The following is a 16,591-nucleotide window of genomic DNA, read 5'->3' on the forward strand; positions in this document are numbered from 1 at the left end:
GTATACTGGTATACTTTTACTGTTGATGAAATATTTATTTAAGAGATGAGGTTGCTTCATCTCCGCTTGGCTCAGCAGTCACATATTTGCATAGCTGACGTGTTAGCCTGCTGTGCTGAAGAGCTGTAATGACTGGAGTGCAAAGTGCTTTCCTGCAACATCTCTGGAAACTCCCTGAACCTGGAGGTGGATATGTGTGGGTGAGGTTGAGTGTTCTGACATTCTGCACTTGCAGAGATGTTCTAAAAGTCTCTCTAAGCCTTGGACACGCTCACAGAATAAAAAGCTAAGCCTGTTATCCCCTTGACCCATTCTCGAACTTTCAGAGCTTCACCTTTAACCTCTGACCTCTCTCCCAGGCGGTTGTTCCTGGAGTCATTTCATGCAACGTGTGTGTGCAAATGTGTGTGTGTCCGTAGATACTGTTGAATAATGTTTCATGGGTAAAGCTTCATTTATAATTAGGTTTCTTCCTGAGACTGCTATAATCATATGGGGGTTTTAATATTGCACAGAGCTTTAGTAGCTACACTGAAACTAGAACAGCATGCTTTGAAGCGTCATGAAGTCTCTTGTGTCTTCCATATGGCCACACTTTTCTTTAGTTAGGAATTCTGTCAGTGAGTGTTTTCTACACGGAACGAGTTGGACGGTTTACAAGCTACTATTAGAGGCATACTTGATGTTCCCTCTTGACTAATGTTTGGCTGGCTGGAATGAGAGGACGAGGAAGAAAAATAGGAAGGAAGGAAATGATGAAGAGTTCCAGGGGGCATCCCGGTCTTTGTTTGCTCTTGGAGGATCGGTGGGGAGCTGTAATTAAACCTCAGTACAACTCTCTCTGGAGAGCACTGATCGCTCTCACAGCGTTGTTCTCATCACTATGGTTATTATCACCCACTATAATAAGAGAGGCTTTGGCCTAGCTACTGTGTTCCTTTTTCTTTGCCTGTGTGTCCTTGCGTGTGTTTGTGTTGCTTCTGTGTCTTTTTGACATTTTGATACATAGTTGAGCTTGTGTGTCTCATTTTTTACGATTCACTGATCTCCTCTGAGGCACATATATAGAGGTTTTTTATCTATCTGTCTCATAGCTGTGTTTGCCCAGTGAGGGTCTTTACAGTCTCGGCTCCATTTCACAGTAATGCAGGTCGGGCCCCTGCAGCTGGGCAGAGGAGACCCCTCTGTGAGCAGGTGCCTGCTGTGCTGTGAGAGCTGCAGAACTCATGTGTGGAGTGGAGGGGTATTCACTCCCTGAATCTGTGGTGGCCACTTGTTATTCCATGCAGGGGACTATTTGGCAAATAAATAAATAAAGAAGCACATCAAAATTATCTTTGTCAGAGCAGGCAGTACAGAGGCCACACCCGCAGTGCAGCCTAGGACCCAATGCAAAGCATACAGAAAAAAGAGAGTCAAAGGAGACAAATAAGAGAACCTCATCAAATGACATGCACTCATTTGACACATAACCGACTTCACTTCTGCTTCTAGCAACTCTCAACGTTTATTTTACCATTTTATTATGGAAATTGACATCGAACCCGTGGGCTGTTTGGCTGATGATGTGACTTCATGCAATTACACTATGTTGTGTAAATCAACATGAAGCCTTTTACCATAAATGAAAAATAAGAAAAAACTATAAAATGTGAGCTATGAAGATGTCAGGTTTTATTTATTCATATATTTAGTATTCTACGATTTGAATACTTTTGCACACAATTACACAAGATCAGATTAATTATGAAGGAGCAGACCTTGCATAATATTATGTACCGGCGGTAACCTCATGCAAATCAGAATGGTCAAAAACTGTTTCTGTAATCTGTATTATTGCTAATGAGACCAAGCTTTCAATTAATGCATGTAGGTCAGCCCTTAAGACTCTAGCTCACCCCATGGCACTACTCATTGCAAGTGTTGCCTATTTATATATGCTAATTATACTATGCATGTATGTACTGTATGTATATAAGTATATTACTTATGTACACTGTTTGCGAGTTCACATCATGTTATTGAGGGACGCTAGCCCCTCCTATATACAGGTTTAATGTTTGTTTTTAGTTCAATGTTTGCTTTAAAAACGCCATTGACAATGAAGGGAAATGTTACGTCATCTTGTCCCTAACACAAACATTAAATGCCATTAACAATAAAGAGAGTTTAATGTTTGTGTTGGCACCGTTTGTTTTACATCACCATTACATCACCTAATCAACATGAGTTAGACTTTAATATATTAGCGCCCCTCACTTCACAGTTCACACGGGTGTGATTTTTTAGATATATGCCACATTGCAAGTCACTTCTAGAGATAAGAACGTCTGCTAATTGGTTGTAGTTTCTGTACGTTTAACATTAAACAGGTGGAAGATTAGGTCATTGTCACCTTGATAAGGTTGATTTTAGCCTTGCCGAAGGCATCAACTTCCATTCATAGGTCCCTCTTCTCTACAATAGCATACAACAATATAATTTAATGACCTTGTCATTCATTTTGTAGACTAGGGTTGCTATTTACTCTGCTCTTGCATTTTGTACATTGCACAACTGGTGATAATTGTGCTGATGTGCTTGTTTAACAGTGAAGATTCGGGCTGGAATTAGGCAGATTTTGGTGCTGACTGAGTGAGTAACATTCATTGTTTCAGTTCCGATGGGTTTTTGAGTGCAACTGTGCTCATTTATCCTGTCATTTGTTGACTAGTTCATGCCATTCCGATGTTGCACTTTGTCAGTCACAATGGATAAGAAGAGCGTTGTGTAGTAAATTGGACGTAATTGTGCTGATTTTATCTATGTGAACCGTGAAGTAATGCAGGAATAGAAGATTATAAGGCAGATTTTAGCCTTGCTGAAAAAAGGTCTGGTTTTTATTCATCTTCCATTCATAGCTCCCTCTCCTGTTATCCTTTCTAACAATAGAATTCACCGGTTAAGCAGTTCTGGTGGGTTTTTAGAGAGTGCCTTTCGATTGTGGGAGATGAGAGCAACTTAATTTGTCTCTATAGTGGAGGCAGAAAGTGGAAAAACAGAATAAGAAATGAAGGGATAGAGGCTTCACTAATGAGATGTATCTGCACTGGACACAGTGGCTACTTCGATTTTCCACCGGAACAAATTGTTGGCTGATAAATGAATCTACCTGCCGTGTTGCTTCAGTCAAGGGTAGAATTATTTGTATTTATTTTCTTTTTGGCCAGATTACAACCTCGCTTCACCCATTCCAAACTGTTTTCACAATGCCACACATTCACACACTCCATGTGGATGAGTTTGTGTGCTGGGTCGAAAAGAGGTCCAATTAATTGACTACTCTGGGGGTAAAAGTGTGGTTGGTATTTTATAAAGATTCAGGGGTTCGATGAGGCCACTGCTGCTGGCTCTCTATTGATGAGGAGTGTTTATACAGTAGTGCCTCCTCGCAATAAGTCAACTTGTCAAGAAGCTGATACTGTACATGGTCTGCACTCGCCTCAATGTAAATCAAACCGCAACCACGCTTTATCTGCAACCAAACAGAAGACTCAATCAGAACATTCTGGTTTCTGGATCCCATCAGACCTTCCTGCTGCGAGGTCTGGAAAGCTGTGATTAAACAGATGCCAGTGAGCAGTGCCGCTCGTACATTCTGCTGGTTTGTGTCCTTGATGGAACAGAGCTTCTATCATCAAAAGAAAAAGATATCTCCCCCCAGATTTCACTTAGTCAAGTTTAAACAGTCAAACAGTCATGAGATGAGACAACTGTTTATTGGCCTTTTCATTTAATTATAATACATCTGAACTAGGTTTCTGTCCCAGGATCTAACTTGACTACTGCAACACACTTCTCATCGGGATCCCTAGCAAGAGCATCCAGAAGCTCCAGTAGTACATTCAGAACAGCTGCTGCTAGGAACCTGATGAGAGTGCGGAAATAGGAATATATCACACTCGTATTCTACACTGGTTTCCCATTTCCTTCAGGATAGAATACAAGGTCTGCCTCCTTACCATAGAGTATATAAAAGGATAGAGACTGAACTGGCGCAAAGCTCCGCCCCCCAGCTATTCATGTCAGTGGAAGTTGCTCAGTGGCGTTTTTAAGCACCCGGAAGACTGCCGGAAGTACCGTCTCAGAACGTCTACTTCCGCATTTGACCACCAAATTTTGGTGGTCAAATGCGGAAGTACAACCGAGTGCTCAATGTTAAAGCCCAGCTGCACGGGGTTTCCCGGTCATGAATCCACGGGTCCGCCTGTAGTCCCTCCTCCTACCACTAGGGCCCAGAGCTTCAACGTTGAATAGCCTCACTGGCCCCTTGCTCCTTACCCATCAGTGCATCCACAGCAACGCCCCTTCCTATCTAAAGGAACCCATTGAACCCCCAACCTCCACCCGCTCCTTCCACTCTGGAACTCACTTAAATGCAAAAAGACTAAGGTCTGCACTATGGGGTACCGGGTCTTCTGCTCAGCTGCTCCTCGGCTGTGGAATGCTATCTGAGAGCACCACAGTCCGTGGACACTTTTAAAAGGGGACTAAAGGACTAAAGGACTTGTAGATGTGTGCTTTTAAAACCTTTTAGCTGTGTATAGGTGACCACTGATCGAAATGCATTAATTGTTTTGATTCTTATTAGCTTATAGTCCTTTTAAATATTTAGTCTTTTTTTTTCTTGTTGTAGCACTTTGAGATTTGCTTTAAATGTAAAGTGCGTTACAATTCTTTTTTTAAATTATTATTATTATTATTATTATTATTAATAGTTCCTTTTGTATTTCATTTTGGTGTAATTGTGGTGTAATTGTGTGAAGTAAGATATTCTGACTTTGGATAATTGAAAATTGTTTACTGTTTATTGTCTACAGGAGCATTGTCAGTGTTATTTTTATGCTCAATGTTATTTTTATATCCTCACCAGCCAATTAATATTCATAAGTATGAACGGTTTCAAAGCAACAAATCAGAGGAATGAGGGCAGATTCTACCATGAACCACTGAAGTAAAAAAGAAAGAAAAGAACAATAGGCATCTACACTGAAAATAATACGAGGACAGAGTAATTGGCAGATAATCTGCTCGTCCTTCACTGTTCATATTCCCATATTGCTCATAATGAAAGACAATCTCTGAGAAATGTGAAGGTATCCAGGCAGAGCTACAGGCAGGTTTATGTTCATTATATCTGAGTATCTATGGTTACTCTGCTTTAATCAGTGTTCTTCTGGTAGTCAGTGTAATTGTGAATAGTCTACATTCTAGACACATGATGAAATGTAAAGAAACATGATGAGAAACCCACCCAGTGCTCTTTGATTACTTCTTTGAAAATAACTTATTTTACATGACGTCCCATCATGACATCCAACCTTTACTTCAATCCACCCTCCTCTCCTCCTTTTAGAGTCCTTCTCACAGCTCATAGCTTCTAATCTATCCCTACCTCTAGGACAAAATGAATGATACTGTATACAATCTATATACCGGTATACCACTTCTAGGATAAATGTTACTCTATGGTGGTGGACTATAAGTGAACTGTGGTCTCCGTCCCTCTCAATCTGGATGCATTTTATGATTGTACTGTATTTGGGCTATCAGTCAGGTTAGTGATGTTCAGTGTAAAACACTGTAGGCTTATCGATGGTTCAGGACAGGGTAAAAGCAGGTTGGTGCTGGACAGCTGCATCTGGGTGCCCATCATGGAGACTTCAGCCCTGCTTCCTCTATTAATCACCCTCCAGGGGCTCTACTGCACTACAACATGTACTAAATGACATATTCTCGTTCTGTCAAAAAACTTGAAAATGCCTTATATTTGAGAGTAACACATTCAGTTGTCATTCAAATGACAAATTATGTGTATTGGCCAAATAAACTATAAATAATTTCACAATACACTTTTAATTTGTTCTCAGACACAGAAAAGCAACAAGAAAAGGTGTGAAACAAGACAGTAACGACAAAAGCAGAGTTGACAGATTCTGGTTGACTCTTTTGCAACGGAGATCATTGCAGCCCCATGATGCATGATGAACTGCCAACTGAACACAAATGTTAAGTCAGTTTTATTTAATTAGCTCCAAATCACAACATCATTTATGTCATGAGTCTTTTATAGAGCAGTGCTCTTAAATGTACCGAGACCCAATTTTACCTCATGAGCAACAAACACTTGCGACGGGATAGGGTAAAGTAAACCTCCTTTTAACAAAAAGAAAGGGGCACCTGTCTTGACTGGTTGGGTTGAGAGACAGAGATAATAGCTAAGAAAGGAAGAAAACTTAATTGTGGAAGTGTATTGCCTAGATAAGAGTCTACTGAGTGTTATATATGTCTATAGTGTGTTCTATCCCCCACTAGCTTTCCCCCAGAGCCAAACATTTGCACTCTTTAAAGGGAAACTTCACCCTTTTTGCAAAAACATATATATGTTAATGAGGTTTAGAAGATTTAGTACACTTTCCTGGGGGTCTTTATGTGTGTAATATGTGGTTTTAGATTTTTAGCAGTGAGCCCAGTGTCTCTGATGTCATGGACACAGGGCTCACTTACTTCCTGGACTACATGTTGTCTCAGTAAGACAGCCCTCCCCCTATCCACAAGGAGGAGCAGTGCACCAAAAAATGATATAAAACAGTATTAAACTAAACTTCTCCTCCGTCATTGAGATTTTATAAACATAATCTGTACATGCCTTTGTCCTATTCAACAAGTTAAAGTATCCAATCAATCAATGTGGAAGTTGAGTTGTTTGGGGAGTGTCTGAGCGTGGTGTGACGCTGACATCAAACTCTCCACATGTCCAAGTCCTGATAGTCTCCTCTGCAGCTCTTGTTCTACAAATTGCCTCTTCTACCTTTTAAAGTGGAGAACAATCGATTCGCTCACACAGATTTACAGTATTTATCCCCTCTGAGAGACTCGTCAGCTGTGACAGCTTCTCTCACTGATGTTATTTTGGGCCCGTGGGTCCAGAGGTTGACCCATCTGTGGGTTGTTCGTGTGTCTGTTTGCAGAACAATGCTTTGGAACTGTACTCATCATGATGAGCAATTACCTACCACTCGAAAAGCTCCCACGTGTTTATTTATATATTTTTCTTTCTTGTTATGTGGATTGATTTTGATCTTAGTCACATGTTCTCAGTTGTCGTGAAAAGCACAAATAATTCACTGGCAAAGTAATTAACACTTAAGTGCAGAACTGACATGCATTATTTTTGTATTCATTTAGAAGTAAATGCCAAACAACCACTACGCACGCACGCACGCACGCACGCACGCACACACACACACACTCTTTTAGTTTATCCCATACAACATGATGCTGAAAGACAACATGACAATGTGTTATATAAGTTAAAATAATAATAATAATAATAGTTTACTTTAAAGGTTATACACACACGCAATCACTCACTCACTCACTCACTCACTCACTCACTCACTCACTCACGCTTGCCCTCCCATCGCCAGAGAAGCTCATTTCGGTGCTAAGAGGAGAACATGGCCCCAAATTTTCCAGAACGGCCTGTTCAGATTTGAGGCAGATTTGACTAAACACATTTTTTTTATATTACTCCTACAGGTACACAGACACACCATCTCTGTAGTCATGTGATCAAGACGGATCTGTCCGATTTTCCATTCCGATTGGCTAAGATTGGCTTCCAAAGTTTACAGGATTGGTCCGTTTTGAACAAAATGCCTCAAATCATGAACTTGGCATGCAATAGTGGAATTTTTGCAAAACACGTTATTGGCACAAAAGGCCTCATCATGAATTTGAAGGTCCAATTGCCATCTCAAAGGAAATGGCTTTCTTCTTTCCCTTTTCACATTGGCCTATTATAGTACTACCAGGAGGCCACAATAACCTATCTGACCTGGCGGAGACCTGTGCTCCGAGGAGCACTTTTCCTAGTTTATTCTCTCTCTCTCCATGCAGAGAAGGAGGCCTCTCTCTCGCCACAGAGCCCTGCTCCACCACTCACCCCGTCTCATTCTCACACAGCTGCATGGACACAGCATTACAACCAATTAAATACTCTGACACACACACAGCCTGCTTCAGGCATGGAGGAAGTGAGTTTTGTTTGTCAGCAGGAATGGTGGAAGTGGCAGCAGAATCCAAAATTAGCTGATGCAGAAAGGAACACAAGGCGTGCTTGTTTATTGCAAAGGGAATGCAGGCCTGCCACATATTAATAATGTTTTATTTTTATTTTTTCCAAAGGGAAAAGGTACTGTACAGTACATCAGTTAAGCCAAACCTCCAAACAGATGGAGCTTCTGAACAAAACCCCACAAAAGCCCCAAGAACAGTGAAGGCAACGCTTAAGAGGATAAGGTCTGTATCCCCAGATGGGATACGTTTATAGTGGAGTCTGGCACGGAGTCAGAGAGTGTTTAACACCAGCAGAGCTACTGCCAAGTACTTAAAGTGATCACTTGGAGAACAGAAAAGGTTCCTGCAGGGGACTACAGTATGAGGCTGTTAGGCCCCAACACCATGCTAAGGTCAAGATGGGCCAGGTCACTGTGGGTGTGGGTGTTGATTACACATTATTATGGTGCCAGTTCTTGCCAGTGGGTGTTCACCGGCTCCTCTCACTATATAAGGGGATGACACAAATGTGGTTCTTTAAACATGTACTGTAGGCACTGGAGAAACCAGCATTCAACAATAACTTCACATGGCTAAAAGGAACACTGTGAGAAGGTATAGAATGGAGCTGGGTCACCTTGACAGACTGAGTGATGCTGGACACCATGTTCTCCTCGGGCTTGTCTTCTGTATCAATGCTGTCCTTTCATATTATATTATTTCCACAGGGCTAACAGAACCAAATGGAATGGATGGAAATGTTAGTGAGGCTGCAGCCTGGCTCTGACCATTGCTTGAGATTTAGCTTATATCTGGAAGGATTGTGTCGAATTGGTTTAATTACTGTATTTGCTGAAGGCCTGTGGTGATGTGAGTTGTTCCATCTTGTGCCGCTGTTAACACAATCAGCACCGGGATTTCTTTCAAAATAACAGCTCGGGGTGCCGCGCAGATATGGCCGCTTTTACTCTGTTCCGGACAAAAATAAATATTTTTGCTTGCTTACCTCGCTATCATTACGATAAAGTCACTGAATAATCCCTCGCGTTCATATTTTCTTTTAAAAATCTTTTTATTTTCTTAACAGTATGGGTGTCAAATCACAGGTTCATAGAAAAAATAAAATATCAGAATATCAGTGACTGAGGTAAACAAACGTAGCCTACTGTATGAATCACAGAGATCGTGGGCAGACATAATGACAGACTGTTATTGTGCAAAACATGCCCCTTCAAGACAAAAGAAAAACATTTTCTCCCCTTCAAGTCCCAATTTAGTATAGCCAATTCCCAATTCCCCAGCCTCTCTACAAGTACTCCATCTCTGCTAACCCCCACAATCAGTCAACGAGAGGCATGTTGAAGTCAGAAATGAAGAGTTTAGTATATCCATCTGGTCAAAACCACGGAGAGCTCCTTAGATTAGGAGATACGAGGCATTCTTTCTGAGCCGTATACAGGGAAGTGAATGACAACACGTATGCACGAAGAGCAAGGAGTATGGTGCAGAAGGAGAGGCCAACTAAAAAAAAAAAGAGAAAAAATCTGAATATTTTTTCGTCCTAGCAATCCGTCGGTTGGATTAGTTATGACGTTTCCACATGTCGTACGGTCTAAATGGGTTAATGATGGAAACAAGACATTTATTTCCTCCAATCATGTACAGTACAGTAATGTCCGTTGTGTACATTAACAAAAATACAGTAATGGTGTTACATTTCTCTTCCCTCTGTCCAGCTGGTTGTACATTTGACGAGGCCTCTGAGTCCAACTGGTGTGAGTACCGCCAGGGACAGGAAGATGACTTTGACTGGCAGCTGATCAGAACCAAAACATGGCCGCACGCCACTCCTGACCTTCTACCAGGTAGGTTATGAAAATATTTACCATTATCATCCCCATATGTGCAAGTTGAAAACCTCTTTAGATGGTTTGTTGTTGGCTCAGGGGTAGAGTACCTGGTAGAACGGCTGGATGGGAAACCCATGAGGTTCACAGTTCGAACCCGGGCTCCCCCAGAGTTAGTGTCGAAGTGTCCTTGAGCAAGACTCTGAACCCGTAATTGCTCCCGATGTGCAGGTTGGTGCCTTGCATGGTTTCCTACGCCATCAGTGTATGAATGTGTGTGTGAATGGGTGAATGCAATGCCCAATCTATGTAAAAGCACTATATAAATGCACCATTTACCATTTATTTACCATTTTAATACAATATAACTTATACAAATGGAGTCTTCTATTGAGAGTCTGTTAGATTGTATTGTTTTCCCTGATGGCCAATTTATCTATTAGCTCAATGGTAAAAAATGTCAGCACTTCGGTTTACATCTGGGGTAGAAGAAGTAAGTTACATAATAGTGCAGCTTTAATCACTTTAAGCTCTATTGTGTACTTAATAGTATCTAGTTTGATAGTTGTACGACAGGGTCATGCAAAAATAGATCTACAGCTAGCTATTTGATGCTTCAGAGCCCTTTTCAAGGTGACACAGTGACTCCATTTTGTTCACCCGAGGCATGAATTCTTCTACTGCTCCCTCTATAATGAAATCTGTTATTCATTCTTTGGTTCTGTCTCATTTAGAATACTGCCCTGTTATCTGGTCATCAGCTACAAAATCTGATTTGAAAAAGTTGCAGATTGCTCAGAATAAAGCGGCTCGTCTGGCACTGTTCATACCGGACAAGTATTAGTTATATGCACGAACATCTGGCATGGCTAATGGTTGAAAAGAAATTAGCAGTGAGTCTAATGCTACTGCGGAACATTATTTCCACCGGTAAGCCGTATAGGTTGGCAGTTAAAAATGACTTGTGAACATGGTTACAACACCAGAGGAGCAGCTTCTGGCAACATAAGAATAAAAACAACACCAAAATCAAATTGTCTTAAACACACTGGTATACAGTATATAGGTCAATAACTCTCTGGAATGCTCTGCCCAAAAACATCTTATCTACAATAAATGACAAAATTACTTTAAAAAAGAATATCAAGAGATACCTTGCCAATTTGCCAAGTACATAACTGTGATTTGTAAATTTGTTCTTTTGCTTTTATAATGTGAATTTGTTCTTTGTATTTGTTTTTATTTTGTTCTGTTTTTTATTTTAAATTGTATTTTTAGTTGTATCTTCTTATTGTCCTGTATTTATTCAGGACCCCAGGAAGACTAGAGGCTCAGTCATGTGTCTCTAATGGGTATTCTTCAATAAACATAAACATACCGCGATGGGCTGTCAGCCTGTCAAAAACACTGATTTTTATTAGAATCGAAACCAGTGATTTAGATTCAGAGATATCAGCGTTAGAAGATTTTGGCTCCCATCCGCTATAATAGAGGGTGAACACTTTTTATGACAGACCGAACAGAAGTGGTTTAGAAAGTTGCACAATAGACGCTCCTAGACTGTAGTGTATCGCTCGCCGATATCAAACAAATATAAAGGTTAAAAGACGGAACATCTCCGTCTTGGGCAGTCTGAGTCAACAGATGGGATTAAAAGACTGAAGATTTCCGTCCTGGGCAGTAAAAGTGTCTAATTTCTCTTAACGAGACCTTTCAAACCAATGTAATTGGTTTGTCATAATTGGACCATGCAACCTTGTTTTTCTTTTACAACCAAAGGTTGATATTCATAATAGATATTATGAATTCAGCAGATCCGTTAATTTAGCAAAATGTGAAATGTTTCATTTTCTTAAAATGCCTCATTTTGAACTGTGTCTCTAAAACAATAGACCTTGAAGCATAGCGATAACGTGCAAGGCCATAGATCTCGCACATCATTTTACCAAGGGCTTTAAATTCCTCCAGAGCTGCTAAAGAGACTGCAATTGAGACAACAGCTTAGTTGACTGGGCTCCAAGCCTCCAACAGATCAATAGTATTTAATCGCGCCCACAAACCAACAGAATACCAATGACATGAACCAGCTCAGCTGAAAAGTAACATTTCATGATCTCAGCCTTCTACTTCAGTCTTGCCACTCGGGTTACAGTTGGGCTCTGTCTAATTTCATACCTTCATACCTTCCTGACATTTCAGCAGGGTATTTAAGGTGAAAAGCTGAGCTGCTGGTGATAAAAGTCATTGTAGCATGTATGCCATTGTCCAGCCAACCTTAATATGCAATTAACCTACTTAGACACGTCTTGCTGGGTTTAATACTTTTTAATAATAGATATAGCCCTTCTTCCATAGATTGATCATACCTTGCTGGACGACATGATGACACATGATCTGTGTGTGTGTGTGTGTGTGTGTGTGTGTGTGAATGTGTGCGTGTGTGTGCACGTGCGTGCGTGCGTACTGCACCTTAAGAACACTGTACCTGCTGCTACATTATTTATGTTTTCACCCACGTCTTTACACCTATAAATGGTAAATGGGGCATTTATATAGCGCCTTTATCCAAGGTGCTTTACATAGATTGTGCATTACATTCACCCATTCACACACACAGGCATACACCGATGGCGGCGGAAACCATGCAAGGCACCAACTAGGGTTGTCCTGATCGGACCGGGAGATCGGAAATCGGCTCCGATCACATGATTTTCAAAAGATCAGGGAGAAAAGATCGGATTTTTAATCGTCTAATCTCAAAGAAAGATGTAAAAGCAATGAGATTTTGTAAAAACTTTTGTGTTTATGCTAGTTGTTTTCCTTCTGGTCCCAGTCAGAGATTATCAAACAAAGACTCCCACTCAGAGGCGTGAAAGTCACCTGTGATGAAAACAAAGGAAATGCAACCCCCGCTATGCATGATGGCATAGGTGTCTGTAGTACTCTCTCTGAATGAGAGAGATACTCTTTAAGAGTTTTAACTTTACTTCAGTTCTATAAGCTGTAGAACTGTATTCACTCTAATTAACCAATACATCATTATTTTGCTATGATTCCATGCTTTCATAGAAAGAAAAAACACAATGACTGTCATTCTAATAAAGGTATAGTCACATTTTGCCTTTCAATAATTGAAAGGCAACACAACAGACTACACTAGAGTGACATACATTAGGATATTTGCTATTGTGATATATGGCATAAGTGTTATATAAAAATATAAAGATCGGATCAGGAAAGATCGGTATCGGTATGTCTCAAAATCAAATGATCGGAATCGGATCGGGAGCAAAAAAACGTGATCGGGACATTAGCACCAACCAGCACATCAGGAGCAATTAAGGGTTCAGAGTCTTGCTCGAGGACACTTCGACACTAACTCTGGGGGAGCCCGGATTCGAACTCGCAACCTTGCGGTTCCCATTCGGCCACTCTACCCCTGAGCCACCGCCGGCCCACCTGTAAAGCTGTCATGTGACAATAAAGCTGTTTCTGTTGTGGAGGTGTAATGCGTTCCGTGATTTGTTTTGTCACTTTACTACTCGGTCTGGAAAGGGTCCTATCTCCAATTTAGGTGGGACATGTAAAATGTAGAAATCAACCAGGGGCTTCTGATTGGTCTGTGGTGCGGGTTGGGAAAGAAACCCCACCAGTTTGACATTGTATCAATGCACACTGTGCAGCTACTGCAGTGGCCCTGCAACATACGTATCATTCACTAAACTCACCCCACACAGCCATCAGTTTTTTTGTACTACTTAATCTGAATAGTGGACTACGGAATCAAATTAGTGTTTACTTTTTAGCGTAGGTTTTACTCTCGAGTCTCGAACTGGCACATTTTTTTGAACACAGCATGGACGGGGTGGCACTGGCTGAGTACTGTATCAGCAACAACGTGGCTACGTAACAGGTGACGTTATGAAATACAATTCAAACAGGACCTTTTCCAGACTGAGTAGCGAGTGACAAAACAAATCACGGAACGCAGCGAATCAGGCTGGAAGCCAGGCTAGTAATGATGAAACAGCCCTGAATTTATCTTCTTACCAAGTGCTCATTGTAAAGCTCATGAGGCTGTTAATGATCAAGAAACCAATTCATACATTTTCTTTTGATTGGGATTCAATTATCATAAAGCTCTCTATTTAACAGTACTGTGGATATCATGCATAATTGGTTACATTACCTCAAACTGTTGAGTCACGTTGAGAGTAGTACACCCCCCCCCCCCCCCCCCCCCCAGTGGAGATAAAATGTGTAGTTGTCAGTTTGATTGGTTTGCTAGAAACTCCTCTGAGCTTTAAGGCAAGTGGTCATTTAAAAAAAAGAACAATCTCAATTGATGTTATCAGCCTCCTGGGAAAGAGTGAAGACATAACTTGACTTTCACACTTGTGTGCGTGCGTAGGTGCGTGCAACGTGTGTGTGTGTGTGTGTGTGCGTGTGCGTGTGCGTGTGCGCGTGCGCGTGTGCGTGTGCGCGCGCGCGCTGCATGAGTGAAACTTAATTAAAAACCAAGAACACCCCATGTACTGTACTGAAGGGCAAAGCGAAAGGCGATAAAAACAGAAATAGGAAAAAGGAGATTGTTTCTTTGGGGCCCGGGGTACACCAGACATGTCCAAACATAAGGGAAGATTAGACTTTTCTAGCACCTTTAACTAATGCTCATAAGTATATCATGCACAGCATACATCTGCTGCTATATGCTCACGCACCTTTAATATCTTATCTCAGGCACCGGCATGTACAGTAAATGTAGATATATTGTATTTAGTTTTTTCTTGTTTGATCTCCTTTCCCCCTCAAACGGTTCAGGCTACTGCAACAGCAACTTGCAATGGGCCTGGTCTACAAGATTGATTCGCTACACCACTAAGATACCCATGTACCTGTACAAAATACTTCCTTAACTCTTTGAGAGTTTCAAGGATTTCTATATAGTTTTTAGACTTCTCTATGGCAGAATGGCGTTTTTGAATGATTTATTGAAAATTCTCTGTTGTGAATGTGTGACAACGAAAGACCTTCAGAGAAAGCTTGGCTTGTCTGCTTCCAGGAAAAAAATGAACTGAGTTGATAAAATGTTTAGTTTTTGTGTTGGAAGCCATTTAAAAGAGCCTGCATTTACACTGGGTAGTGTTTCTAGGACAACAAAAAAAGTTATGCCCGGTTGAAGTTTTATTTTCTAAATAACTTTTTTTCTGCTGGGCGTACATAGCCATGCAATATCTCATTTTAAAGGGTGAGTTGTCTAGTTCAATTAAAATAAAATAAAAAGTTTCTCACATGTACCACTGTAGATATTTTGCCATCTATAAATAGCATGGTCAGTCATGATCAATCTGACCTATCCAGCTAAAAGTCCCCCTAGCTCTGAAATGGAACATCATATAAACTCAATTCTTTTTTGGGGTAAAATTAGACATTCTAACGCACATTTTGATATATACCATGTTTACATAGTCTTACCAGTACCTTGTCTATTCATGCATGCATCTCAAAAACCTGTTGTGAAGAAACAGTTTTGATAAAAAAAACACATCCAAGGACATTGTTTTGATATGACTTTGTGCCCATGATATGTATCAAAATATAGACTTGAATGTATACTGTATTATAACAAAAAATTGGGTTCTTACCATCTACCGTTACAGAGTAAATCACAGTTGAAACTCGCTTAGTCAAACCATAAACCTCAGAATAGTGAACAAAATAGCCATGACAGGTCTAACTCATTGTAAAAGCGTCTTTTATTTTTTATGACTACTAACATAATACAATTATAATAAATATTACAGAAAATAAATAGGCCTACATACAAAACAGTTGTCCCCAAACTCCCCAGTGTCCCCAAACCACTGCATTCCAGTTGTTCTTGACGGTGTGTGTAGGCTAAATTAAAAAAAAAACAACAACTGAAATGAATGAATGCATCCGGTTCAGTGTCGGAGAACTCCATCGCAGTCTTGACTCTTCGTCTTCATCATCATCATCATCATCATCATCCTCCTCCTCCTCCTCTGATGCCAGTTCTAAATATATAAAAATAAACATTTAGCTGTAGTCAGCCCGGCCAATAGCCAGTTGGGGGGGGGGGGGGGGGGGGGACGTAGGCTATCTGACATCATCGTCATCATCATCATCACACGGAGACACACTAAACAATGTACAATCATGATTGTATACAATATACAATGAATGCGATTATCATGCAAGCTCAGACGTCAATGAAACGTCATACAGATCTTATATAATACGCTACTGTTAGCTTCACTCCCCGTCCCCCCTCCGATCCTTGTAGCAAGGTCATCATAAACACGCGTTGCGTCAGTAAACGATGCATGTTTGTTCTCCGTCTTTGTAGACAGTAAATAAAAGGAGCGAACATTACTCTAAAGATCAGATCGCCTATAAGGCACGCTACAATATAAAATACTTGTACTGCCATGCGTGCATGCCTGCTACGATACATTTGTACTGCACCAACCAACCGATCGACACCAACCCCCCCCTCCAGACATTAGCCAGCACCAATGCACCAACCCCCCCATTAGCCAGCACCTTTGGTGCTGGCTAATGGCTGGGGGCCATCGTGGTGAGTCATTCTGGCGTCATGATCTGACTAGTAGTAGTAATTA

The 16,591-nt window shown here is 40.9% G+C and overlaps 1 protein-coding gene across 2 annotated transcripts in view; it reads left to right on the top strand.

Moving 5' to 3' along the window:
• The window catches only part of LOC306938973 (receptor-type tyrosine-protein phosphatase U-like), a 170,806-nt gene that overhangs the window by 26,326 nt on the left and 127,889 nt on the right, over nt 1-16,591 (top strand). For both annotated transcript variants that reach the window (XM_079523387.1, XM_079523388.1), the window contains exon 2: nt 9,837-9,965. In XM_079523387.1, coding sequence (XP_079379513.1) covers nt 9,837-9,965 — 129 coding nt within the window. The remainder of the gene's footprint in view (nt 1-9,836; nt 9,966-16,591) is intronic.

This window comes from Electrona antarctica (assembly GCF_951216825.1).
Source record: "Electrona antarctica genome assembly, chromosome: 15".
Taxonomy (NCBI): Eukaryota; Metazoa; Chordata; class Actinopteri; order Myctophiformes; family Myctophidae; genus Electrona; species Electrona antarctica.